This window comes from Carassius gibelio, chromosome A7, assembly GCF_023724105.1.
Source record: "Carassius gibelio isolate Cgi1373 ecotype wild population from Czech Republic chromosome A7, carGib1.2-hapl.c, whole genome shotgun sequence".
In the NCBI taxonomy this organism is placed as follows: domain Eukaryota; kingdom Metazoa; phylum Chordata; class Actinopteri; order Cypriniformes; family Cyprinidae; genus Carassius; species Carassius gibelio.
Genome location: NC_068377.1, coordinates 25642049 through 25668790, shown reverse-complemented (window position 1 = coordinate 25668790; position 26742 = coordinate 25642049). Strand labels below are relative to the sequence as shown.

Genomic DNA, 26742 nt, shown 5'->3' with positions numbered 1-26742 from the left:
TCCATGGACTGTACTGTTATCTAATAACATGACAACTTTTATGCTGATGAGAAAATGAAATAAATTTGAAAATTAAATGTGATCTAGGACCTTTTTTACAGGGTATGCCAGTGATAAAAACAGTGTACCCCTAGTTTAGGTTGGTCAAACTGATTTTTGAAACATGATAAAAGTTTTTTTTAGGTCTTTGAGGTCAAAAGGACCTCCACTTAGCCAAAAAAAGTTGTCCATTTGATGGTTTCCAGCTGGAAACCAGTGCTGTGAAAAGTATGCCCTCTTTCGAAATCAATATACTTTCACACTGATATTTATAACACATTAGATAATAGCTCAGAGGAAAAAAAGAATCAGTTGAGAATGAATTATATCACTCCGTGTACAACACCACCTTAGAAGTAAAGATAAGATTTTTTATTTTTTTATTTCCATGAATCCTTATCAAGATAAAACAGACAGATGTGGCAAAGAGTGTTCAATGACCAAAATTGTCAGATAAAATTTTCAACTGTGTGGCTTCAAAACTCTTGAGTGTGCTTAAAAATAAATTAGCTATTTTTCACACAAAAAAAAAACAAACTCTCTCACCGCACAGTATCAGCCGATTTGATCTGTGAAAACTATGTCTTAGCAGAAAGGATGACAGAGTTTCCTTCACCATTCCAAACCATTTGGCTTCAGTAGATTGGAGTGTAAATTACTTTAACAGCCAGCTTTTTTAAATAGGGTCCGTTCATCAAAATCTGACTTTTATGGATCTTTTGAACTAAACAAGATTGATGCACTATGCCGGTGATGTACAGTACCATTCAAAGGTTTCCAAAAGAGCCCATATTACACCTCTCTTTATCTCCTTGCACTGGCTACCAGTTGCGGCTCACATGAAGTTCATTCGTGCTTGCATATAGAATAGCCGCAGGCTCAGCACCCGCCTACTACTCACTACTACAAATCTACATGCCCTCCAAAAGTCTGAGATCCACTAGTGAGCTACGCCTTGCGGTACCATCACAGAGATGCTCAAAATCACTTTCCAGAACATTCTCTTTCACCATTCCTGGCTGGTGGAATGATCTTCCCACTCCTTTCCAGAATACTGAATCCCTGACAATTTTCAAGCGACAGCTAAAAACTAATCTCTTTGTTACTAATGCTACTTTACTTCATCTTAAATTAAAAAAAGTCTCTCTCATTATTTATTCCTTCCTTTTTTAGCTTGTACTTATTTGAACAATACCTGAAACTTGGTATTACGAGCACTTGCTGTGTCTGTTTGCCTCTTTAAGATGAATCCCTTTATGTATTCCCCAATTTTATGTCACTTTGGATCAAAGTGTCTGTAAAATGACTAAATGTAAATGTATGTAAACGTAAAACCTTTGCATTGCCTTCCTTGTGATCACAACATTAGGAAAGAGTGGATAAACTTTATTTTTAATGAAGATCCAGACACACCAATAAGAACTTGGTCCTTTGTTCACTTCATTTAACTGCTGATTAGTTTACAAACAAAGCACAATTCGTCAAAGGATTTCCAGAAAGACTGAAACTAAAAGACGATGCTGTGCCAACTATATTGGATATGACAGTAATGTCGCACCTTTTTTAGGGAAGTCGTGGCCTAGTGGTAAGAGAGTTTGACTCCTAACCCTAGGGTTGTGGGTTCGAATCTCGGGCTGGCAATACCATGACTTAGATGCCCTTGAGCAAGGCATCGAACCCCCAGCTGCACCCCAGGTGCCTCAGCATAAATGGCTGCCCACTGCTTTGGGTGTGTGTACACAGTGTGTGTGTTTTCACTGCTCTGTGTGTGTGTGCGCACTGTGGTTAAATGCAGAGCATGAATTCTGAGTATGGGTCACCATACTTCGCTGAATGTCACGTCACTCACCTCACTAGTGTGAGTAATTGTTTTTATTACGTGGTCACTATTGCTTTGTCTGTTATTACGGATAGTTTGATATGTACATAGCCGTTTTTAACCACAGCAGTGGGCGTCAGGGACATACTGGGACAAAAAAGTGCCCCTGGACTTTCTGGCCCACAGCAGCCCACCACATCATAACACATCCACCCGTTTTGATGTAATTTATTAATTTAATATTTAAGTATACAGTTTGGGGATTTTAACCAATAGGGCAACAGATCCTCCGTAGAAAAAAATAAAACCCTGCGTGCAGCAGCTGTTCATTTAGCGCCTCCTAGTGAGCGATACATGCTCAGAATTAATTCATCTTTCGCATATCGTAACTTCTGAATGAACACACATACACAAAATTATCTCAAAATAATTGTCTCTGTAAGTATTCTCGTAAACACAGTCGGTTATGTTTTAAGTGAATGTATACAGTGGCCTGCTGCTCAGAGAAATTCACTGTACCGGATAAATCTGTCTCTCTCTGTAAATTAGACAACGTGAAAAGGGGGCGTGTTTCAAGATACGCAATGGAGTAGACCAAACTAAACAGGGAGGGAGGGCAAAACACTCAACATGCAAACAAAACACACACCTTGTTGGCTGCGGCCACACACACGCGATCGACTCACTCATCCATTTACCATATTTTTCGGACTATAAGTCACACCTGAGTATAGGTCGCATCAGTCCAAAAATACGTCATGACGCTGAAAAAAACATATTAGTCGCACTGGACTAAGTCGCATTTAAGAACCAAGAGAAAACATTACTGTCTACAGCCGCGAGAGGGCGCTCTATGTTCTCAGTGTAGACTACAGGAGCACTGAGCAGCATAGAGCGCCCTCTGGTGGCTGTAGACGGTAATGTTTTCTCTTGGTTCATTTCTCTCGTTTCATGTCAAATTAATTTTTGCAGGACCAGCCAAACTATTTTAAAAAGTGCGACTTATAGTCCGGAAAATACGGTAATATTATTATTTCCGTCATTTAAAAAAAAAAAATATATATATTTGTGTACCGGGTGGGCTGGCCCACATTGGCCAGAGGCCCACCGGGAAAAGTCCCAGGGACTCTAGATGGCGAGCCCGCCCCTGCTTCGAGTCTACAATCCACCACACCTACTCAAGATTGTTCTGATGAGGGGAGTCAAAACAGGACAAAAAATAGCCTATTACTTCTAAATTACGCTGTTTTTTAATGTAAATATTTCTATAACATTATAAATGGACCTCAGAAATCAGTACAAAATAATCCAAAGGCATTTCATGACCCCTTCAACTAATATCATAAGTGGACTTAAGAAAAATAAGATATGACTCTTTTATGAGAAGGTTTTCGGGACAGAGATCCATCGGCTCATTTCTTCTCATCTCTGTCCTCCATCATGTTACATTACCTTGCTGAAGGAGATTATCCCTCTTTTTCAGTTGATTGGGTATTTTATAGTCAGTATGTAGTGGAGAGCATATTAAAGCTCTCTGCAGCATTTATGCTGGGTTTTGCTGAAAACCACTCAAGGCAATTTGGAGAGCATCTTCAATGAGCCTTACCCAGTCTACTCCAAGAAACGATTGGGCGAGGGTAACCCGTGGCAACACACTCCAAGATGGCAGTCTGGTGAACTGTGAGGGTGAGGTTTTCAGGGCCAACTAGGATCATGGGTTCTTTGTAAACAGATGACTGGGAGCCTTCAGGAAGAAAGAGGTAAAGCAAGTTACACAAAGAAAAGGATGTGGAAAGACTCAAGAAATCAGAGAAGAATTTTTGAGCATACCTGAGACTGAGAGCTGCGCTCCTGTGCTGTGTTTGACTCCAGCACTGTTGTGGGCAACACAGCAGTACATCCCGCTGTCCTCAGGGCGAACACCCGTTATCTGCAGCACACCCGTTGGCAACAGAGTATACCTGCACAGAAAAGACAGACATAGACAGGCCCACAGTGAGAGGGAGACATGCATATTTGACAATAACACTGGGTGCACCCTTTCAAATATCATTGTGTGTAAAAGTATTCATGGTTGTACCTGTCATCAGAGGTATCCACGGGTCGCCCATCTCTTTCCCAGCTGATGACTGGCTCAGGCAGACCATGGATTTGGCACTGAAATCGCCCAACACCTCCCAGCTCTGCACGAACTGAACGTGGCTGCACATGAAAATCTGCCATTGCTGAAGACAAAAGGGACAGAGAAAGACAGGTTACTTTAACCCTTCATACACATACTAAGGTCATCCCAAATCAAAGTGCCACCATCTGAACACTTAAAAAGAACAATATGCAAATCTTCACAGAAGGCAGAGTTTCCAAAGCAATGAAGAAGGAAAAACATTTTTTTTGGTACTGTCAATGTCCCACCATTTCATACCGATCTTTTCTCTTCCTAAACTTCCCAAAATAGAGTGATAGAGTACACAGAGCGCTGGTCCAGACAATTAACAACTGAAGTGTCAATACCAGAGCTGATGTGCACTGATGTACTTATATATTCGGAAAAACAATGATGATCTGATGCTGCAGCAAGAATATGTGTTTGGCAGGTCTTTGGAAATTCCTGTTAAGTGCATGTTCAAATATACAATACAAATCTCCAATGTCAGTTTCATCAAGCTAAATGGACTGCTTTTGGAGAACACACTACAGTTAAAAAATGTGGGGTCAGCAAAATAAATACTTTTATTCTGAAAGGATGCATTAAATTGATCAAAATGTGACAGTTAAGACATTGTTATTAAAGATTTCTAGTTCAAATAAATGCTGTTCCTTTGAAATTTCTATAGCAAAGAATCCTATAAACCATTATTATGGTTTCCACAAAAAATGTTTCTATGCACCAAATCAAGCATATAAAACGATTTGTAACAGATCATGTAACACTGAAGACTGGAGAAATGGCTGATAATAATTCAGCTTTGCAATTGAAAGACTAAATGGCAAAACAAAACAAAACAAAACAAATAGTAATAACAAAAAATTCTATATAATGGTACATTAATATCATAAAACATGATGCAATTTAAGCCAGGTTACACAGGAAACAGACAATTAAGATTGGTTTCCTTCAAAAATTCCATAAAAGGTTTCCATACTTTGAAAAACTTTTAAGGTTTTGCCTTAACAATATATGTAAGTGTTCATGTAGCTCAAGTGGTAGAGCATTGCGTTAGCAAGTGCAACGTTGAGGGTTTGAATCCCAGGGAACACATGTTAGGAAAAAAAAAATTGTTAGCCCGAATGCAATGTAAGTCGCTTTGGATAAAAGCGTCTGCTAAATGCATAAATTTAATTTAATTTGTTATTTAATTTAATTTAATGTAAGTTTTTCCAAAGCCAAACAGCTTGACAATTCCTGCAACCATTGTTTAAAATAGGGCTTTCTATATTTTTCCAATGATAGCTACTGAGAGTTTTGCTTGTAATAAACAGAATATCAAAATTTTCTTACCAGAACTGGATAAAGTGAAGGTACAGGGAAAATATTTAGTATACAAAGTTTAGGACATTTAGGGACATTTTGTTTCAAAATCAGTGATAAAAAGTCTAAAACCTTTTCCCAAAAGTTTTGAATTAGAGGACACTTCCATAAGCAACGGTATAATGTCCCTATCTCTAGGAATATTTGGATTAAATTTGTGTAGTAATTGTGGAGTTATGTACACCCTCATAACCCATTTATATTGTATAAGTTTAAACCTCATATTAATTGTCTGGGTCTGGGTCTTTAGACAGATACTCTGTCATTTATCCTCAGTTATATTCTCATTTATGTCTTGGCACCAAGCCAAACGCTTGTTGTCTCTATTTTCCAAACCTAAACTTTTGAATAGTATACTGTATATACTTGGCATCCCATGTTTAAATTAGGATTTAAACATCTTGACTGAACCCCTTAGTCTGGCCTGTTTATACCTCTGTCCACTCAGTCCCTGCATCCCTGCATCCAGAACATAATTCTACACAGTTTACTAATTTCATAACCAATCAATTATTTCACAGCTTTGGGGTCTTACTTTCACAGCTCAAAAGGCATGAAATTAAACAAAAGTGTGCATCTGCATCTGTTCTTGGCTACTGTGTGCCATAGAAAATAGCCGAGAATTTGAAAGAGAGCAAACAGGAGAATTATTATTTCAGAAGTAAAATAACACTCAATAAGGGTCTATCAGTCTTGCAGGAGAAGAAAAGACAGAAGCAACCAGTTACAGTATAATGACCAGGATTTGGAACCTTCCAGATCCGTACAAGGGAGTGATTTTCCAAAGCCTCTCATTGGGCTGTGACTCACACAGCGTGTCCCGCAGGAGATCATACTGGGAGAGGGCTGGAGATGAGGGGAGGAGCTGGAAACACAAACACAATTAGCACAAGCTCTGTCTCTCCCACAGCCAACCACCGTCCTCAAGACAAGTGCTCTTTTTAAATGCTGGTCGTAATTAACTTGAAACAAGCGGTACCGTTCGGAACACTCTTAGCATAACAAGAGGGCCGGGCCCCTCCTGCGTCCTCTCTCACTTACCCTTCTGTGTTCTTTTTGTGTCCTACTGATATACTTGTTCCAGCTAATCTAGCATCATCGAGCTCAGAAGGATCTCTGGGTGGTGTTTGGCAGCTTAAACTCACACAGTGGTGCTTCTGTAACTGGTCGTTTTGTTTCGTGTGAGTCAAAGGCGGCAGGCAGAAGAGAGGAGGGAAAAAAAGCATTCTCAGTGAAGGAAGTGGAAAACGGCTCCCAGAGAGGCATCTTTTCAAGGCTTTCACACATATCTCATTGATTGCCTCTGCAGGAGATGTGAGACACAGAAAGGAAGGCATAAATCGAATGAATTTCTCTGTATATCTGTTTTCACTATATATATATATATATATATATATATATATATATATATATATATATATATACACACACACACACACATATACATATATATATATGTATATACACTTTTTTTGCTTTATCTCTCCACTGTGATTTCAAATCAACCTTCCCACAAATGCGTCTAAAACATTTAATTTATTATTTAACTTCTCAATTTTTAACATCATCATCATATCTAGGTCAATGACAATGACTCTTTTTGATGCGGAGATTGCACGCTTCACAACAAGACATTTTTCTATTTAATCACAGTCCTGTCATGACAACTCTCGGAGGAACTGGTGTGGTGATGTACATGACAATCTTCATGTATTTGGTCTTTGTGGAATAGATCTACGCTGCTGCTGCGGCAAAACAAGTACGGAGTCTTGCTACTGCCAATACATCCACAACATGCTGCTGTGAGTTGGCATGTAAGAAATATTGCTGCTGCAAGTATAACATACATGAAATAACCCCATAGCATACATGAATCACCTCGTAGCATAGATCTATACAGGTGGAGCTGGGGAAGGTGGAAGGTTTCTGAAGCCAGCTGCACTGCTACGGTAAGCTCTAGTCATATATTTGAATGTTAAGCTCATTGGCTACTAATACAGGAGAGAACCAATCAGCTGTGCCATGTGATAATGTCATTATGTCAGATTGAGTCAGAACTATCAGAACGCACCATTAGAGTTTCATGCCAGAACTCTGTATTTAAATAACACAGCAGTCTAACTGAAATAAAACACCATGCACAATTCCTTTTTTTTACAACCATGACAGAAAAACCAAGCCAATTTAAGTTGGTAAAACTTGTGTTTGAAATGATTATTATTTATGTTTATTACTGGTTCAATTGGTCTGCCAAACCTAATCAAATTCACCAAGTTTGTGTTTCCTTCAATCAGACCCAGCCAGCTGGTAGTACACTTGGTCAACCATCTAAACCAACTAAAAGCAAGAAAACATGTAAAAGCAACAACCATGCCACATTAAAGTCATGTTCAAACAGAAGTAGCAACAAACAATTTATTCCATATTGTGACATACATCAGAGTGAAACAGATTATAAAAAAAAATAAAAAAAAATAGGATGGGGACTTGCTGATTGGATGGAAGCAGATCTAAATGATTGGAGAAGTCTGGCATTTCTGGCACTCATCAGAGACTGGAATACTGAGATATAAACAGGTCAAAATATAATAATTAACATGCATTTGTTCAGTCTTCATTAGTGTAAGCCTAGAAAAATAATTTGTAATTGTAGCAGCTGGAATGGATTAGACATTTCCGATTTACGTAATTTGTATGCACATCATGTTTCATATAACATTTTTCAAAAATATGCAGTGAAAGTCTTCTTACTTTAAGGGGTGTTGGAGTCACTCCAACATGGTGATCACAGGTAAAAGCATGTATAAGACAAACTATCATATTCTTAAGTCCAAAATACCATAAATAATAATAATAATAAATAATAAAACAACTTTGCAATTAATTTGCAATGTCATGTTTTAACCACAGATAGTGACAGACAAGCCAAAATGGTATAAATAGTTCCTTTATACCAACAAAATAAAAGTTTTTTTTTTTTTTTTTTTTTTTTTTTTAAGTGTGTGCCTTATTAGTTTGTCTGTTCCTAGGAATCAAACCAATTGCCTTCCCATTGCTAATGCTGCTGCTCTATTAAATACAGGAATAACAGCAGAACAAATTCCCCAGCTGCAAGTACAAATTCCTGAAGGTGAGTTATGAGTATTCATTTCTGTTTTGTATTTGAAGCATTAGAGTGGGTTGTTTCTACGGTGAAGATTTTTTCCTGTTATTTTTTTTCAGGTCTTCTGCATTTGAGCTTTTTGCTTCTCATTAGCAAGCATCCCTGCGTCGCTTCAGACCCAGCACCCTTCCTCATTCTGGCAGCGGCACATCACTCAACTTCACGCCCAAACACAAACAGTCAGGGATGAGAGTGTAGCGGCTGAACCAGTGGGGGCACTGGAGCATACTGTATCTCTCTGTGAACTCCTCCTCCCTCTCCGTCCTTCTGGTCTCCTGCACTCGGTCTCTCTCTCCTTGTTTTCATCTCTTTGTCTATTGGTAGTGTTTCAGCATCACTGCTTCTGGGCTGTGCCCTAATGACAAATGTGCCATCTCCTGACATGCTCCGACCTCTGTTCTCCACAGATGCATAGCGAGCAGCAAGCCGATTAAATTTTAAACAAACATTCCTCAATGCCTCAACCACTGAGGCTTTCTGGTGCTAGAACAAAGCAAGCAAAGTATTAAAATCTCGGATTTATTTTATCGTTGTACATCTCTTGCATAAATATGTAATTTATTTAATTTGACACCTGACTGCTCCTCTTATATTTTTGTGTGAATTATGTTAAAAACAGTAAAGGACACTTTTTCCTGGAAGTTTAAATCATAAAAGGCAGTCACACACACACAAACACACACACCTGTATATGGTTAATCTTACAGAGAGACTACAATAAGATATCTGGATCCCCTCCAATGCTCTGTCCTTTGTAACTGAAGATGGGGGCTGAGTTCCACAGAGGGTCCAGCTGTAGCCATGGAGCATCTGCCATTAAAACACAACCACTTGTGGTTTCTTATCAACAAAGCCCTGTCTAGAGCAGGTTCCCACCACAGCTGTATACTCTTGAGACAATTAGCAGAATAACCATCACTACTGGTGACCTGCAGCCTCCCCCAAACATTCAGTGGGCAAACTGCGGCCTAGAGACACCTGTTAAAACACACATACACCCTGTAATCAAGATCCTATTTTCAAATGCCATCCTCCCAGTTTCAACTTTTACATATACATAAGAGAAGTACCTAAAATTGGCATTATTGTGCAAAGCTTTTTTGTAGCATTCTGTCTGCTTTTAATAGACATTGATATAACTGATGTCTATTTAAACAGATGCTATGTTAACAAAAAATGAACTGAAATTAGTGTGTGCACCTGTGAGTTCAAAATGTTTGTTTTACATCCATACTGTGTGATTTAAACATGAAAAATATGAAGGGTCAAACTTTAATGTATCTGAAATTAACAGGTTTGTGTAAAGTGGTTTGCCTAATCAAGAATGGACCAAGGGGTCAAAATTTGTCTGGTTAGTATGGCTCAGTTAGCTATACCGTCCTTTTTTTTTTTTTTTTTTGCAAGCAACAAACTAACATAAAACATATATAAAACTAACATTTAAAAATTATGTACTTAAATTTTAAATAGCTTAAATTAAAATGTATATAACAGTATTAAATTATCTTGGCAGGGTGTATGACAGGTGGTTGTGGAGGACTTAAAATAAGAGTGCTTGATTTCATCAGCGATAAAGGACAACAGTTTCAGAGATGGAGCAAATTATATTTTTATTACACAGCCTAGATTTCTGGAATAGCATGCATCGAAGAATCCTTCAAAATAAGAATAAAATGTGTAAAAGATGTAATTCCATTAAAGCAACAAATGCAGTGTCAGTGCCAAACCCAACCAATGTGTTTGTTGGAACCACACCCACCCACACAAAGAACCCCTTTAAGGGCCCCCTGCCCTCTGCCATCATACATATAAATAAGAAATGGTAGAGGCCCCACCACTCCTGCCACACACAGATTTGTGTTTATTCACGTTTATTCACAAAAACACACAAACATAAACAGACTTGAGCTTTTTTTTTTAAGCATGAGCTGAATCAATCCCCAGAGCACATGCAAATGTACAGTTGAAGAATGTACACATAAACACAAACAATATATGCCCGCATGAATCTCAATCCTCAAACAGACACACCCAAGCTAAGAGTGTGTAGCAGTAGCAGTTTGGATTCAGCAGTGCTAGCAGAGCCGTTTTATACCCCTCTCCATAATAACCCACTCCACACACACACACACACACACATTATTACAGCTTTCCTCTTCCCAGCGCGCCACACAGCGTAAATTAACCAGATCTAATTATGGGGAGAGGAGGGAGAAATTGAGAAAAGGAGTGAGTGTGTGTGCGTGAGAAAAACAGAGAGATTAATTGAAAGGGCCAAGAGGAATATGATAGAGAGAGAGAGAGAGAGAGAGAGAGAGAGAAAGAAAGAGAGAGATCTTTCCCTCCATCCATACATTAAGAGCCTAAATGGATGGAACTTGCTGCTTGGATGCAGTTGGTTTCACCATGACAATCACTGTGGTAACGAACAGAAAACAGACCTCTTAATGGTGATTTTAGTAGAACAGGTAACCAAAGCCACCTGTACTGTACATACTGGTCACTTCACAGAAGTCGTGTTCGTGTGATCGTGGATGGGAAGTCAGTTTAGCAAGTTTAGGTAGTTAATTAAAAATTTTACAGGGAATTTTAATTCACCTCAATCTATAATGATGATTTCCCCTTGCTACAACAAACATTTTTTTTTTAAGAAACTTAAACTGATCAGTAAATAAATGTTACAAAATAAGTCTATTATAATGATTTCTAAAGGATCTTGTGACACTGAAGTAATAATGCTGAGTTTTATTATCACAAGAATAAATCTAATTTTAAAATATTTTCAAACTGAAAACAGTTATTTTAAAATGTAATAATATTTCACAACATTACTTTTTTTTATTGCATGTTTGATTAAATAAATGCAGCCTTGGTGAGCATAAAATACTTGTTTTCCAATGTATATAGACATCCTATAGACAGCAATGCTCTGCACTCTTCAGACAAGGTACCCCATTGCTCTGAATGTCAGACTGAACAGGTTATAGTCAAATGCAGTAACACTGGAGAAGGCAATGGAGCAAAGAGGCACTAAGAGAAAGCTGATTCTAAGGCAGAACCAGATTTGTGTGTCAAGTGTATTGACTATTAAAAAAAAAATATGATGAGGTTCTCCAGTCCACAGTGATGGTTGTGAAATATCTGCACAAAATGCATATATGCAAACACAGATTTCAAATTTTTTTTTTTTTTTAAACTGTTATGAAGCTGTTCTAAGTTCACTACATACACAAACAGTGAGCTCCACCCATCTGGGCGGTCCATTAGACTGCATTCTCCTCCTCTCTGAGCCAAGCACTATAATGAAGATAACATCCATAAATAATGCATATGGTATATAATGCTATTTCAGCGCAAAGTGGGATCACCTCAACAGGCTTTAAATAGTCGCACTGAAATATTATTTTCCATGCACAGAGCTCCCGGGCGGCATTTAAATGCAGATGTGCAGCTTTCCAGCAACACCTTTAGGCACACACACAGTGATTCATCTGCACAGCCTCTCTGTGTACACTGAAGGAGCAACCTGTTCCACACCTCATCTTTGACATCTTTGAGTAACACGTCTCTCTGTAAACACACAGGCAAATAAGTGATATGACTTCAAAAGTCATGCTTTGTTTTCTTCTCTGCTCTCTGAGGGACATGGCTGTATTTTTTACCTCTTCGAAAATGGGATCATCTTGTTTAATTGTCGGCAAGATTAATTGTTTATTTGCTGAAGGTATACGGGGAGACTTAAAAGATAATTCAATCATTTAAGTACCCTGACATTGACTTTCCATCCCTTTTTATGGTACCATGCACTTTAAAATGAGTTAATATGATTTTTATTCAAAGTGCACTGAAGACATGACAGCTTTTTGTTAGGAACAAACCAAAATTATCTGAAATAAAATGGTTCTTCACTTAAAAGGTAAATAAATAAAAAATATCACTCAAACTAGCAAACAATAAAAGCCTGGTCTCTCACAATCACTCACAATACACACAAGTGGAATAGAGTGCATGACTTCTGGTAAAAGCACTTACTGTATGTCAGTTTATGCTGGCAAAAAAGTTTGAAATTCCAAACAGGGTAAATGATGAAAGTTTTCATTTTACAGTGAACTATGGCTTTAAAATGCACTCATGGGTAGCAAGAATTGCTGCATATTTCTTCATATTTTCAAGTCTTTTCATCCTGCGGTCTTCCCGTGTGTCATGTAGAGCTGCTCAGCAGTGCTTCTAAAATCAATTTCTATCAACATCATAACAATGTTCTCTTTCATTTGGGCCAGCAATCTCCTCTTTGTTTCCTGCAGAGCTCTCTGGGGTCCTGTATAGCTACTGCTGCTGACCTAAACACACTTTTATTGATTTATCCCATGAGGTGGAAGAATTATTATTAACAGTGTTGGATGGATGGATACGCTGTTTCTACGTGTATTTAGCTTTGATTTGAATGAAAACAGTGCATTCTTGTGGCGCGGCTGACACAGAAGAGCATTCGCAGAATTCGGTGATATGGAGAGACACAGAGGACACAAGGGTTGCACGATACTGGAAAAAAAATGACATCGCGATATTTTATTTTTCTGCGATATATATTGCGATATGAAATCTAATCAAATTTTTTCTTACAAACAAAAATGGGGTGAGCACACTTACATTCTCATTTTAAATGATTTAAACATCGACACCATCGTGTCAATTGATTAATATGCGCGAGGGAGAGAGAGCAAGACAGCGCTCGTGTTGTTTGAAGACAGTGAGCGTGCGGCCGGGGCTCGCTCTCTCTCTCTCCCTATGTCTCTCTCGCGCACACGCTCTCTCTCTCCGTCTCTCTCATAGACAGTAAAAGAAAGGTCTCTCTCTCTCTCTCTCGCGGGCGCGCGCACTCTCGCTCTCTCTCTCTCTCTCTCTCTATCGCGCTCTCTCTCTCACACGCTCTCCATGAATCACATTCGTAAAGGGTCGGGAGCAGCTGGCCCGTACAGTTAATGAATAACGGATCAACTAGGACAGCCTACATTGCACATCCTGCGAAGTGACTATCGTGGATTCGTACATCGTGATATTGATGCTTAAACGACACATCGTGCAGCCCTAGAGGAGACTGTTGATAAAGGAATTGTTAAATAAAGTCATTGTTTTTGTTTTCTTCCCTTACAAAAAGTATTCTCGTCGCTTCATAATGTTACGGTTGAACCACTGATGGCAGATGGACTATTCTGACGACATCTTTCATACTTTTCTGGACATTGACACTGTTATTTACTTGGCAGCCTCTGGCACAGTCTGGCACAGTCGGTTTTCATTTAAAATATATTAAATTATGTTCCAAAGATGGATAAAGCTTTTACGTGTATGGAATGACATGGGGGTAAGTGATTAATGACAACATTTTCCTTTTGGGGTGGAGTAACCCTTTAATGCATACATACTGTTACATCCATTTTATGAAACCGGGATTTATGAGGACCTAGCAATATTAACAAATATACACATACACAACTGCATTAAGATTATTATGATGATGACGATGTATATACTGTACTTTTGTTCTTAAACAACATATTTATAACATTGATTTGCATGTCATTAACATAAATGTATATCTTTGCAGGAAGTGTTTGGAATTTTAAAGGACAGGCAAACACTAGTGTGTGTGGAGAGGCGCTTTAGAAAATTTTTTTTTTGACAGCATAAATTAAATAATGTTAACTTCACAATTTTGCTCCACAAAAATGTTATCTTTGGCTGAAACAGTCAACTAAAAGTGATGGTTTACTTGTTTAAATATATTTTTAGGAATCTTTCTTTACACACACACACACCTGTTATTTCACTTTAGATGGCACTGACTCATCCACTGGGGTTTTATGGATCCCAACGACTGTGTGTGCTTTTGGAGCATCAATATTTGGGCAGCCATTTACTTGCATTATATAAAATACAGACATTAAATTTGTATTATTTTAAATGTTTGATACGATATGTCTCTTACAAAACCACCCACCCCCACCCCCACAAAAATCACACACATTCTGCTAACATGAATTTGGATCTTTGAAACACTGTCTAAATGCTGAGCATATTTGTCTTGTTAGAACACGGCCCCCAAACTCATTAACACATCATTGTAGTGCCTCGTCTTTAAAAAGGAAATGTGGGGCCTATTTTCCATCCATTTAGGCTGAAACATATTGTAAACCTACCGACACATACATATCAGGACAAAAAAGGTCTATGTAGTGCAACTAATAGCCAAATACAAAAGACTCAGAGTGAAATGTGCAGAGAGAGGGCTGATGGGAAAGCCCTGTAACTCATTATGCCCTCAAACCATATGCTGTCCACCTCTGCTCTCTCTAGTCTGGAAGACAACAGATTCACTTTCTCCGTCTCCTGCATCTGAATTTCTCCTCTCTCTCTCCCTTTAGACTTGCTGCTTTAATCACAAAAAGACCCATTAAAACAGCAGATGCTGAAAATTGAGACATAATTTGAATGACTGTTGCAGTGAGAACAAGGGATAGAGGAAGAAGTAGAGAAAAATAAGAGAGATGCACAGACAGATAAAGAGAGGAGGGGGTTGCAAAACTAATTAGCCAGGTTTCTTCTGTGTTGTCTTTGTTGATATTTTCTCTGTCATTTCTTTTCTTTTAGCTTATTTTAGGAATGTTCATTAGTGTCTGTGTGTGTGTGTGTGAATGAGCGGGAAAGAGTTTGGGGAGACTCTTTTGTTTGTTTTAATGATCGAGTGAGCTGAGATCTTCATGCTCATTACAGCACTTCAAACACCGTTACTCATAATCAGGAGAAAGGAAAGACAAAAAAATTAAATAAGATAAAAATACAATGATAAACTGCCCAGGGAGTCTAATGCCCTACGGAGGGAGGTCCAATACTCCTTCTCTCCCCATCTCTGTTCCCATGCTCTTGGCTCTCAGAGTTTAAATGGGTTGGACTAAAACTAGGCCACTGCCTCTCAATTAACATCTCATTAGCTTTACATCACCCAAGCCATCACCCTTCAGTCTGCAGCCCTCTCTTTCACAACAACAAATGTTTATCATGCTCGGGCAACATTCCTGACAGCAAATCTTTCAGTTATTGTTTCTGAAATGTTTGAACTCTGAGGATGTGCCGTGTCGGTGCGTAATTAGAGAACATGCAACGGTCAGATGAAATCATTCCTTTGGTAAACATTACATTCAATCATGTTATAGCTCTGCTGTACAGGTCACACAACCTCATGTCCGACATAGAAACACTCGGATTGATATACCTGTATTGTATTGCATTAAACAAATAATGATGCCTGTGCTTGACCAAATAACTAAAGTAGAAATACTGTGAAATATATGTCCACCATTCAGTTCAACAATTTGTATATGTTTCATTTACCATCATAAAAATTGGTAAATTAATAACATGATAGCACTGTAACGATGCATGCCGAGCGTGGAGATTTGATGGAGATTTGCGTCCATGTCGGTTGAGATGTTAAATGAATCGTGATACATTTGGGGTGGGTGTATTTATGAATATCTCTGAGAACATCTGATTGTTTTCAGAAAAGTTAAGATAGTATTTTTCTCTGTATGATGCATATAAAAGCAGTGTTTATAAGCACAGGGCAAACCTCTGTCAAAGACAGAATTTGCATTCGCATTCTGGCCGTTTGCTTTTATGTAGTTTTATGAAGCATAACTTCACAAAGCTAAATTTAGAACATTCTGTTTGTGCTTAAAATGCATTAAATGCAAACGTGGACATTCTGATCTTTCTTACAAAAAATTAAATAAAAATAACCCTTAACCTAACATGTGATAATAATAATAATAATAATAATAATAATAATAATAATAATAATAATAAATTCAAGCTAGGAAAGAGCATAGGCAAAACCTTTGTTTATTTTTTATTTGAAGATATTTCTTTTATTTTTGGATATTACTTTTTGATTTGGGATCTGTTTTAAAATGTACTTTTATTTTTGTTATTTGTTAAAAGATATTTCTATTTCACAAAAAATGTGCAGCATTGGTTAAAAAATGTGCTTTAAAAAATCTTGTACAGCAAACTACACATGTACAACATACACAAGTAACAATTGAGACTGTAAAAAATAAAGCATGCTGTGCAGTGTGGGACCATTTTGTCTGTAAAGATGATGCAATTCAAGTAATAATACAGCATTACATTTCAATAGCAGCGAGATCAAACAGTGAGCCTGTATGATGATCACAAAAGACATATGTGAACCATGTTTTTGTCAGCAATGGCAATATGTCATGTCTACTGGGTCACTTGCTTTATTTATACAGTGGCTTGTCCGATAATGGTTAATAGTGAAATAAGAAAGCAATTGGTTAAAACCCACTGAAAACCCCATATTAGTTGAACCTAAATGCAATATAACGGTCTTTGTCCATCAGCTTTCTAATCTACGGGAGAAAAAGCCTCCTCTTTCTCGCATGGCTTCACTGCCTGAGCTCCTTTTCGATTGGTCGATAGGATTGCTACACTTAAAAGAACCTAATGTTGTCACTACTGCCTCCTCACTCTGAGGACCCCAGTGAAATGACCCCCTCATCAGAGACTTTGCACCAGCCTCTCTCCTGATGCTGAGGAGCAATCAGGCCTTTCACGCTCTCATCAGACGGTAATTTCACATCATCTTCTTCACACCACTGTACAGATTTAATGGGCTGTCCACTGTCCAGAGAGAAACAGGGAGAGAAAGAGAGATCAGAAGAGGAGGCAGAAAGAGAAGGAAAGTGGGGGAGGGAGGAAGGTGATGAAGAGACACCCTCCCTCAACATGCTCAAACACTACACAATCTCCCAAGAGGGGGAGCAACAGAGAGGGAAAGAAAGACAAGAGAAGGAGAAATGGAGGGAGAATGAATAATGAGAGGTTGGGGGGGGGAGGGAAGAAAGCGGGAATATGGCAGATAAACTAAAGAAGACCTTAACCTGGAGAAAAAAATTAAAATGAAAAATCCACACATTCCCCAAAGGATATGCAATGAGGCGAAGGCCTTGGAAATCTCAAAAGGACACACTTCAGACTGTCGTCCCCGCTACAGTCACCTGTGCATAATCATAACTGTTACTCTCTCACCTCAGTGGCCAATCACACCTGTAATTCATTCCAATAGCTACATATAATCGTAACTAATGTGTCTTAAAATAGCTTTGTCAATCACTCGCCAGTTCAGATAATCAACGGGAAATCATTTCGAGGCCTGAGTGTTGTCGCAGACATCATATAATGCACCATTAGCACGTATCCCTTGCCCCATATCCCAATTAACAGCATCATCAGCATTCAGAGCAACCGAGCGTTTCATGACTTAAGTGGCTCTTTTCTCACTCCTTCCGAGGTTCATATGAGCGGAGATTACATGCTGTAGCTTAATCCTTCGATCAATCGGGTCTACTGTACTGACCTGACAAAACCACGACTGAGAAACTCCTGAGGCAAAAAGAGCAATGGCTTTGTGTCTTGGGCGGATTGTGAAATATCGAAAATGCAGTGACAGCTAGGAGTGAAACAGCATTTAAATTAAAATGGAATGGTCATTACTTTCTCTCTAGCGCTCTCTGTCTTTTCTTTCTTCCTCGGTCCTTTTCACCCCGCTTAGGTTTGTCAGAGCAGAAATGAAAGGGCTGAAACTTGCCAGGGCTAAACAGGCTCAGTTTTGAATAACAAAGTGGACGGACATTTGGCATCACAATTCACTCTAGCATAGACTCCGTTACTTCCCCCTCATTAGTAGCAACTGTTGAGACCCCTTTTTCTCACTCTCTCGTTCTCACACATGGACATATACACTCACAACTTAAATTGGCTGTAATTGGTCTTAAAACAAGGTGCTTTAAACCGGAGTACCGACAAACATGCTGCACTGGGCAAGAGTTGTGTTTTTGGCAGATATTTTTAATCAGTAAAAAAGCCAGATGGCATTAATATGTGCGTCTGCAATGAGTGGCCCACACAAATCTAAGAATTTAGCCCTGAACAACCACAAACGGACAACATTCAGCATGCTGTGTGTCCCAAGGGTCTTCGGATAGGGCTGTTGGGACAGGACAAGGACGAAACGAGAGCCATGCATCTCTGCCAGCAGAAGTGTGGATGGATAGGGGAGGTCAGACTTCTCTCACTAGTCAGCATGTAGCCGTTTATTCACTAATATTCACACTCCCCACCATCTGTCAGCCAAACAATCTGCTGAAGCAAGCCAAGAGTTGTGTAATGCTAATGCAAAGAAAAAGTAGTGTATCATATTTTGTCCAAAAATAATCAAGATAGCAAGAAATGAAGGGGGTAAAATTCAGTCCTTGGAGTGTTAGATGAAAAAATCAAGACGTAAAGGTGTAATTCGATGGATTAGGATTATAACAAAACTTTAATTGTAAAAGTAAAACTTTAAAATAAAGTTCTGTTTGTTAACTATATTTAATGCATTAACTAACATTAACAATGAGCAATGCATTTGTTACAGTATTTGTTCCTTTTTTTTTAACATTAGCTAATAAAACTGTTTGTTGTTAGTCCATGTTAGCAGGTCCATCAAATAACAGTAATTGATAAGTTTTCAGATTTTAATAATGCATTGGTAGATGTTGGAATCAATATTAACTATTAATAAATGCTTTGGGAGTATTAGTATTTTTGAGTATTTCAAACACATGCTCATGTTCTTTCAAATGCATTGCCTTCCTTTTAATTCTCTTGAATTAAATCCACAATTCAAATACTCTGCAGCTTTTGTTCACCCACCCGCAAACTCAAATCACTGATCATCAACCATACCTGTTCTCTGCCATCAATACCCCATTGACCAACTCATTTAAAAACAAAAAAAGTTTTCAATATCTGTCAACGGACAGCTTAGTGATGCAAAATGCTGCTGCTTGACTTTTATTCAATCTGTAAAAACTGTCTGTGCGTAGCTCTCTCCTTCAGCTTCCCGTGGTTGAAATAATCACATTCACAGCACTGCTGCCGGTCCATGCTATGGCCAACAGTCTGGCTGACCTATCAGCCATGATTCACGCGCCCTGTCTGCTGTCTGGCTCTCCACATAAAGAGAACAAGTCTACATCAACTAGAATCCAATACTTTCGCATTCTGGTTTCTTACCTAAGGAACGAGCAAACAAAACCTCAGCTAACTCACTTGCACCAATTCTAGCCAAACCTCATACCTAAACCAGCTCTTTCACCTGTGCTCTATTTTCTTCACATAGTACCGTGATAAAAGGACTTGAATACAACTTATATTTTTACATATTTACATGTCTTGAGTGTCATACCTGGATTAAAAATAAATATATAATATGGATGTGTCATCAAAAGGAAAAACAAAAAGACTCAAGTCTTAGCTGGAATAATGCAAACAGCACAACAACAGTCAGCCTATACGAGAGGGAAAAAAAATCAGAAAAGAAAGGGACAGACAGAGACACAAGGGTTCAAGGACAATAAACGTGTACTGTAAGTGTATGCTGAGATCCTGGAAACTCTATTCACTTCCATTCACTGCTCTTCCTGGTCTATTTGTCTTGTGTCTGGCTTCACATTTAGCTCTTTCTGTGAATCTTTGTATGGTTACAAAGAGTCCCTACTTAAAAGACATATGAGCAATTACAGCATTATGATGATCAACAAATCTAATCAAACACATTCAAAGGCTGACTAGAGGTAATTAACTTTAAATGCTCTTACCTAAATTGACCTTAAGGATGTTAAAAGGTCAAATTTCATTTGGCAAAGCAACACAAAAACGAACCCATCTTCTCTAAATATGAAAGAAAACATCCCAGACAGGAACTTCAGAGAAGCATGTGTACATGCATAGCTCCAAAAGCCATATGACTGATGTGGCCTAGTTATTCATTAAAAGCTAGAATACGAAGCTGTCTCGAGAGCAATTGTAGAAATGTGTTTTTGTCTCAGGTCTCGGGGTTCCCTTCATACCAGTAAACACATCTAGGGACTCACGTATGCACAACATCCACGCATACCCACACACACACACACACACACACACAAAGCCTTGCCTGCTCTGTCAGCTGAACTGACAACAGTAATGAGTTTCTTCTCCCCTCTTCTCTGCATAAGCCAACTGGCATCCACTCAAGGGAATTTTTCTGGCTGAATTGCGACCATTAATCACAATCTAGGGCAAGGCAATGGCATGAGAGTGTATGCGGCAAGCCCGGATACTTTTAACACTGACTGGAAACAGGGAGAATAGATGAAGTGAGGTACCTTACAATTCAGCCACTGGCTGAAGCTCAACAACAGATGATGTCAGAGTTTGTCACTATGAGCACAATTACCGCAAGAGGAACGCTATCCCATCAATCATACAAAACAAGATGGATGGACATTCACAAACTCCTTTGCATCTCAATAAATGATGGCAAAAAAACGAAACAAATCATAAGCCACAAAAACTGGAGCGCAAACACACTCATACCGTGAATCACATCAACCACCCCACAACAAAAAAAAAAAATCTGGCACATTAATGAAAAAGATTGAATTCAGCAAAACATGTCATGATGGATGACAAAACAGCATGGATTGGAGTGGGACCCTATTGTGTCAAACTCTCTCTAGCACACACCACTTTCTCGTGCCCATCTGGGTTGACAAAGCAAGTGATAGAACGGTGTGCATCAGAGTGAGTGTGTGGGTGTGAGGAAAATGGAAAGTTAAGGTGGCCATGGGGACATCCCACTATGCCCCCCTCTTCATTCTTCTTTCTCCCACATCAGATCTTCCATCATCCTACCCTACGAAGACAGCTGGCAGTTGGGTGCCCGTTCCTCTCTCTTTTCCTTTTATATTCCTCTTTTTCTCCATAAAGGCCCCCAAACTGCCAGCTGACTACAGTCACTAGGGAAATCACCTCAGGGTTGATGTGCAGGTCCCTCTGATGCACAGGCCCCACCCCTACAGCACATGCTCTAATCCATATGAATTCATGCAAATACACACGCACACTAACCCAGTGTGCAGCTAAGCCGACCCTGGTACTGTCCGCCTCGCTTCTGACAAATCACAAAGCAGTCGGGGCTGAGAACTAGAATTATGATCCCAGACCCACAGCATTAATGCCTCCGCTCACGGCATCAATCTATGGACCATTCCACTGCCACGGACAAAGAATCAATCATCACAACCTACGATCAATCATAGAAAACAATGAAGTGCAAAGACAAAGAATCAGTCAAGCATAATAACACATCATGTATATTAAGAATACAGTACAAAAGCTGCTTGTGAAAATAAAATAAATGATCAAGAGATATTTATATAAATACATAATAGTATATTAGCCATCTTACAGAAAAAATATTGAAAACATTTAAATATATTTAGCAAAAAGAAAAAAAAAAACGAAATGGCATAATGTATGATGTGTTTTCAGAGACTGCATTTTGGATAACTGCATTTTCCCAATCAATACAAGACGTGACGAGTAATATTGCCTTTTGTCAGTTGTTTAGTTTCTTTCTTTCTTTTTTTTTTTGCCGCACTGGCTAGCCTCGCCCACTATGAAATTTCACTGATCAAAAACTAACCAGAACTTTACATTAATCATCAAATCTTTTTAAAACAGACAAATAGCTTGTTGCTGGAAATGTGTCACATCGTGCCAATTTAGGATTGCTATCTTAAGCTAAATTCAGTGGGTTGACTAACTGACAGACAGAATGACAGATAGACATGGGTTGACAGACGGATGGACAGACATTCATATAGATGGATACATTTGTCTGTCTAGCCATCTGTCAGTCCATGTCTTTGCATCCATCTTTCTGTCTTTCTAGCTGTCTGTGATGGATTTTAGTATTTTGTTTTACATTTTCAAAACATCAAAATAGATGTTTTACATATTGTGCTGCTCATTGATTATAGTGCTTTGGACTAACAGGTGTAATTTCTCTCTGCAGGTCACTTCAAATCGGAGGTCAATTTGCTTGTTAAGTAGCTGAAAACGGTAACCGGCTCAGTGTTTAATTACAAATCTAGCGGCTTGTGTGAGGGTCTGTTACTGAGAGTGACTCCCTCTGAGCTCATGATATTCTTCTGTACCTAAACTGTCACTGAACCCAAACAAAACCACATCCCACTTGAAACGCAGTGACATTAATGAGAGTGTTTCTAAGTGATTACTGATGGGTCTTTTTTTTTAATTTTATGGATGTTTATGAGCTAGTAACATCCTGACAGTTTTTCCTGCATTGCACATTTTTCTTGAAACAAACAAAATAATATTTGATGCAGTTCTATCATGTGCCTATCATCTCCTGTTCAGTGCTTTTGGAAGTATACAAGCAATATTGAGCCCTCCCTTAAATGTAAATCTCCCAAGTTATACATCTCCCCCGATGTTTCCAAGCAACCGAGAGTGGTAAAAGGTTAGAAGTGCAAAGACATTAATCTCTAACATGCTGAGGAAACATTTCCCCTATTGAATTACCACTGTGTACAAAATGTGTTATAGAAATAACCTTGCTTTTCCTAATTGTACCTTTGCATAACATTGAGTGAGGTGATACCATTCATCTGTAATTAAATAGCACAAAATAATACTAAACAATACTCATTTTAGAGGAGATGCAGACTATTAATTTTCAAAAACGTTTTACATTTAGGGGGGGGGGTGAAATGCTATTTCATGCATACTGAGTTTTTACACTGTTAAAGAGTTGGATTCCCATGCTAAACATGGACAAAGTTTCAAAAATTAAGTTCTACCAAAATTATTTAATTAATTATTTAAATTTCTTAAGGATAATGCAGTCCCAATGAAAAAAGGGTCACGATCGTGTGTTGGAACCGCATGCACGGAGTAAAACTGCTTAAAATATCTCTGTGTTGTTAACTTAGCTATCGGCGCATAAGTACATCAAGTAAACAACATGCAATGTTTTCATCAAACTGCACTTTCCACATGTACACCTTAAAAAAAATACGACATAAAGTGGAACTTTACCAAAATCGCTAAGCAAATATATACAGTTTCAATACATACCAGAGACGTCCTGCTGTAGTCGTTGCTGCTGCTGCTCCCGTTCAATTTCAGCCTCTGGATCTGATTCTGGATCATAAATATACGCTGAATCTGACTGTTAGCCATCGTTTGTTTTGGATGATGGTTTTTCCTCAAGGTAATGTCACAGCTTCCAAACGCTCTCAACGCAAAAGCTTACTGGCGCTCGTGATTCTTTAGCTCCGCCCACACGTCACGCCTTCAGCCACTCGTGTTTTTCCGGGAAAAAACAGTACAGACTATCTTTCTCTTATAAATATAATAAAACTAAAGACTTTTTGGAGTTATGAAGGATGCAGTACTACTCTATAGGTACTCAAGATTAACAGGATATTGAGTGAAAACGAGCATTTCACCCCCCCCCTTTAAGTTCTCAAATCTGCTGAGCATCATAATGTGTAACGCGTTACCATGAAACTGTACACTAATATATCCACTACACAGCAAGTGGTGCCAAACATAAGAGGGAAAAAGCGTATTATTTTAAAATTAGTAGATAGTTCAACTAACGAAAATTCTGTCATTAATATCTCACCCTCATATTGTCCCAAAGCTGAATGACCTTAGTTCGTTTTCTGAACACAAATTAAGATATTTTTTATGAAATCCTAGAGCTGACCCATTCTGACCCTGCATAAAGCAATGCAACTACCTAGTTCAAGGCTCAGAAAGATATTAAAGACATCGATAAAATAGTCCATGTGACATCAGTGGTTCAACCATATAGTTATTAAGCTATGAAAATACTTTTCGTGATTAAAGAAAAGAAAAATAATGACTTTATTCAACAATTAAGCAAAGCAACTGTTTTCAACTGTTATAATAATAAATGTTTCTTGAGCATCAAATCAGCAAATTGTATTATTTCTGAAGGATCATTCTGAGTAACCGCTAAATTTTCTGTCAATACTTTTCAGTGCTGAATTATATATTTTAAATAATTTCCCATGACTTCTGAAATCTTGAATTGAGTTTGTTGCAGTACATTCTGGGGTCACTTTACACATGCATTGCTGCCTCGGAATATTGTTGAAACTAATTTAGTCTGGAAAACTCTTTTTAATGTCTAAAATTTTGTCTAGTTGTGCAACTCAAACTAGGGTTTGAAACAGAACTTCCATGTGTGGAGCACAAGTTTGCTTGTGAATGTCTAGTTGAGACAGCAAACATGACAGAGTAGGCTTTTTTTTTTTCGGAATGACTTGACAGCATTCCATCCAGACTTCATCTAATTGGTTCCTGTGGAATTTCATCTAGGCCCCAGATGGTCTGCCCCAAATACAACAGGCTGACTACCTTTTAACCCCATCTATTTCATGTGCATGTCCCTATATGACAAAGAATCAAAGAAAAAAAACAGCACTCACCAACATTTGCCTGTTTTTTTTTTCTCTCTTTCCAAATAACGGCTGATGTTCAACTCTATGAATTATCTGTACACAGTACTTAAACAGATCTGTGTGTAACGTATACATAAGACACAGAGATAACGCAATCTGCCATGGATTAATACTCTTAATGAAACTGTAAAACAAGAACAATTCCCAGTGATTCAAAGAGGACAGTGATGTTATCTTGACTGAGAGTCAGGGTGTTACGCCACCAGCGCTGCCGAGCAAGCAAATGCTTTGTGCGTGAAAAGGGATTTATTTGTGCCAGCCAAGTGTTGAAGCGGCTTGGATAAACATTACACCACTGAAACAGATCTCTTATGACAGCATGACAAATCAAAGCCTTTCTCAGGGTGTGAGAGCGTGTTAGAATGGCTGTGGTCTTTCACTGATTGTAGAACGCCGATGCTGATGTCAGGGGGAAAAGCTCAGTCCTGTGTCATTGTTCAACCTACTTAATTCATTTAAAGCCAAGGTCAATGTCACTGGCCCCGAGGACCCTGTGGGAGAGGAGGGGATGGGCAGCACAGGGAATGGAAGAGTGAAGAGTTGAGAGGTGTCGGAGAAAAGGATGAAAACAGGGAGAGGTATTCTGCCCCAGTGCACACACAAAGGTCACTGTTCCCCGGCTGACGCCTCCCCCTAGCCATCCTACTGTGACCTATAACCCTGGCATTACGGAGTAAATGCAGAAAAAGACAGGGGGGAGGGAGGCACAAAAAAAACAGATGAGGCAGAGGGGAAAAATGGTCACTATGTGGAGTGAGTAATGACAAAGGGAGGCCGGAGACAGGTGAGTAATTCAGTCAGTCAATCGATGCAGAATAGAAACCTGGTCATCAACACAAAAACAACCTAACTCGAAGGACAGGCCTGTCTGAGAAATGACAAACTGTATGGTGAGTGACTGCAAAGCCATTAAAAAGACTGAAAAATGACATCAAAACTTTTGGGGCTATTAAAGGGATAATTCACCCAATAATGAAAACTCTGTCATCATCATCAACATGTTACCATTGAGTTGATATTGACACTGTATTGACAAAACAAGGCATCTCTCAAAATAAAGTATGTTAGCTTTGATCATCTATATGCTAGTTGACTCCTAAACATGACAACATTTTTCTTTCAAGGATATGGAACAAAAACACTGATGACCAAACCTGCACTACACAGAATTGTTTGAAATCAAAAACTACCATGAGAAAGTTACTACCTTAAAATACAACTGTCAAACAAGCAGAACAATTATTTAATCATGACTGCAAGGAGCAAGTCTTGGCAACCAACTAGCACATAGCAAATCATCATTCATAGCTGTGACATAACTAAAACGTCATATCATATTTTTTACATCTATCGCAAAGAAAAGAAACTGCTCAAGTGACATTATAGGTCTTTAAATGAACTCTGCCCTATCAAACCACTTGGGAAACATCAAGATTTAACTAAAATGCTTTACTGAATTACAAACAAGAGAGATGGACGTTTCTTTGAAGTCCAAAGCAGCCCACAACAATCCCATCTAGAATCCCCAGAGAGAACGACAGCGAGACAAGAGAGATATCGGAGAAGATTAGTAAGATGTGACAGGCCACAGTGCCTCATTGAACCCTTCCTTTGTTTGTTCTTCATCCTGCTCTTCCTCGCGAGCTCCCACGCTTTTCTGCCAATCTTCCAACAAGATGTCTGCCGAATGGGGGCAGACAGGAAGGGGGTGTTTTTATTGACG

At 38.7% G+C, this 26742-nt stretch overlaps 1 protein-coding gene across 1 annotated transcript in view; it reads right to left on the bottom strand.

Moving 5' to 3' along the window:
• The window catches only part of LOC128016951 (immunoglobulin superfamily DCC subclass member 3), a 74282-nt gene that overhangs the window by 19589 nt on the left and 27951 nt on the right, over positions 1-26742 (bottom strand). The window contains exons 3-5 of the mRNA XM_052601921.1: positions 3939-4083; positions 3689-3819; positions 3465-3602 (exon numbers count right to left, since the gene is read on the bottom strand). Coding sequence (XP_052457881.1) covers positions 3465-3602; positions 3689-3819; positions 3939-4083 — 414 coding nt within the window. The remainder of the gene's footprint in view (positions 1-3464; positions 3603-3688; positions 3820-3938; positions 4084-26742) is intronic.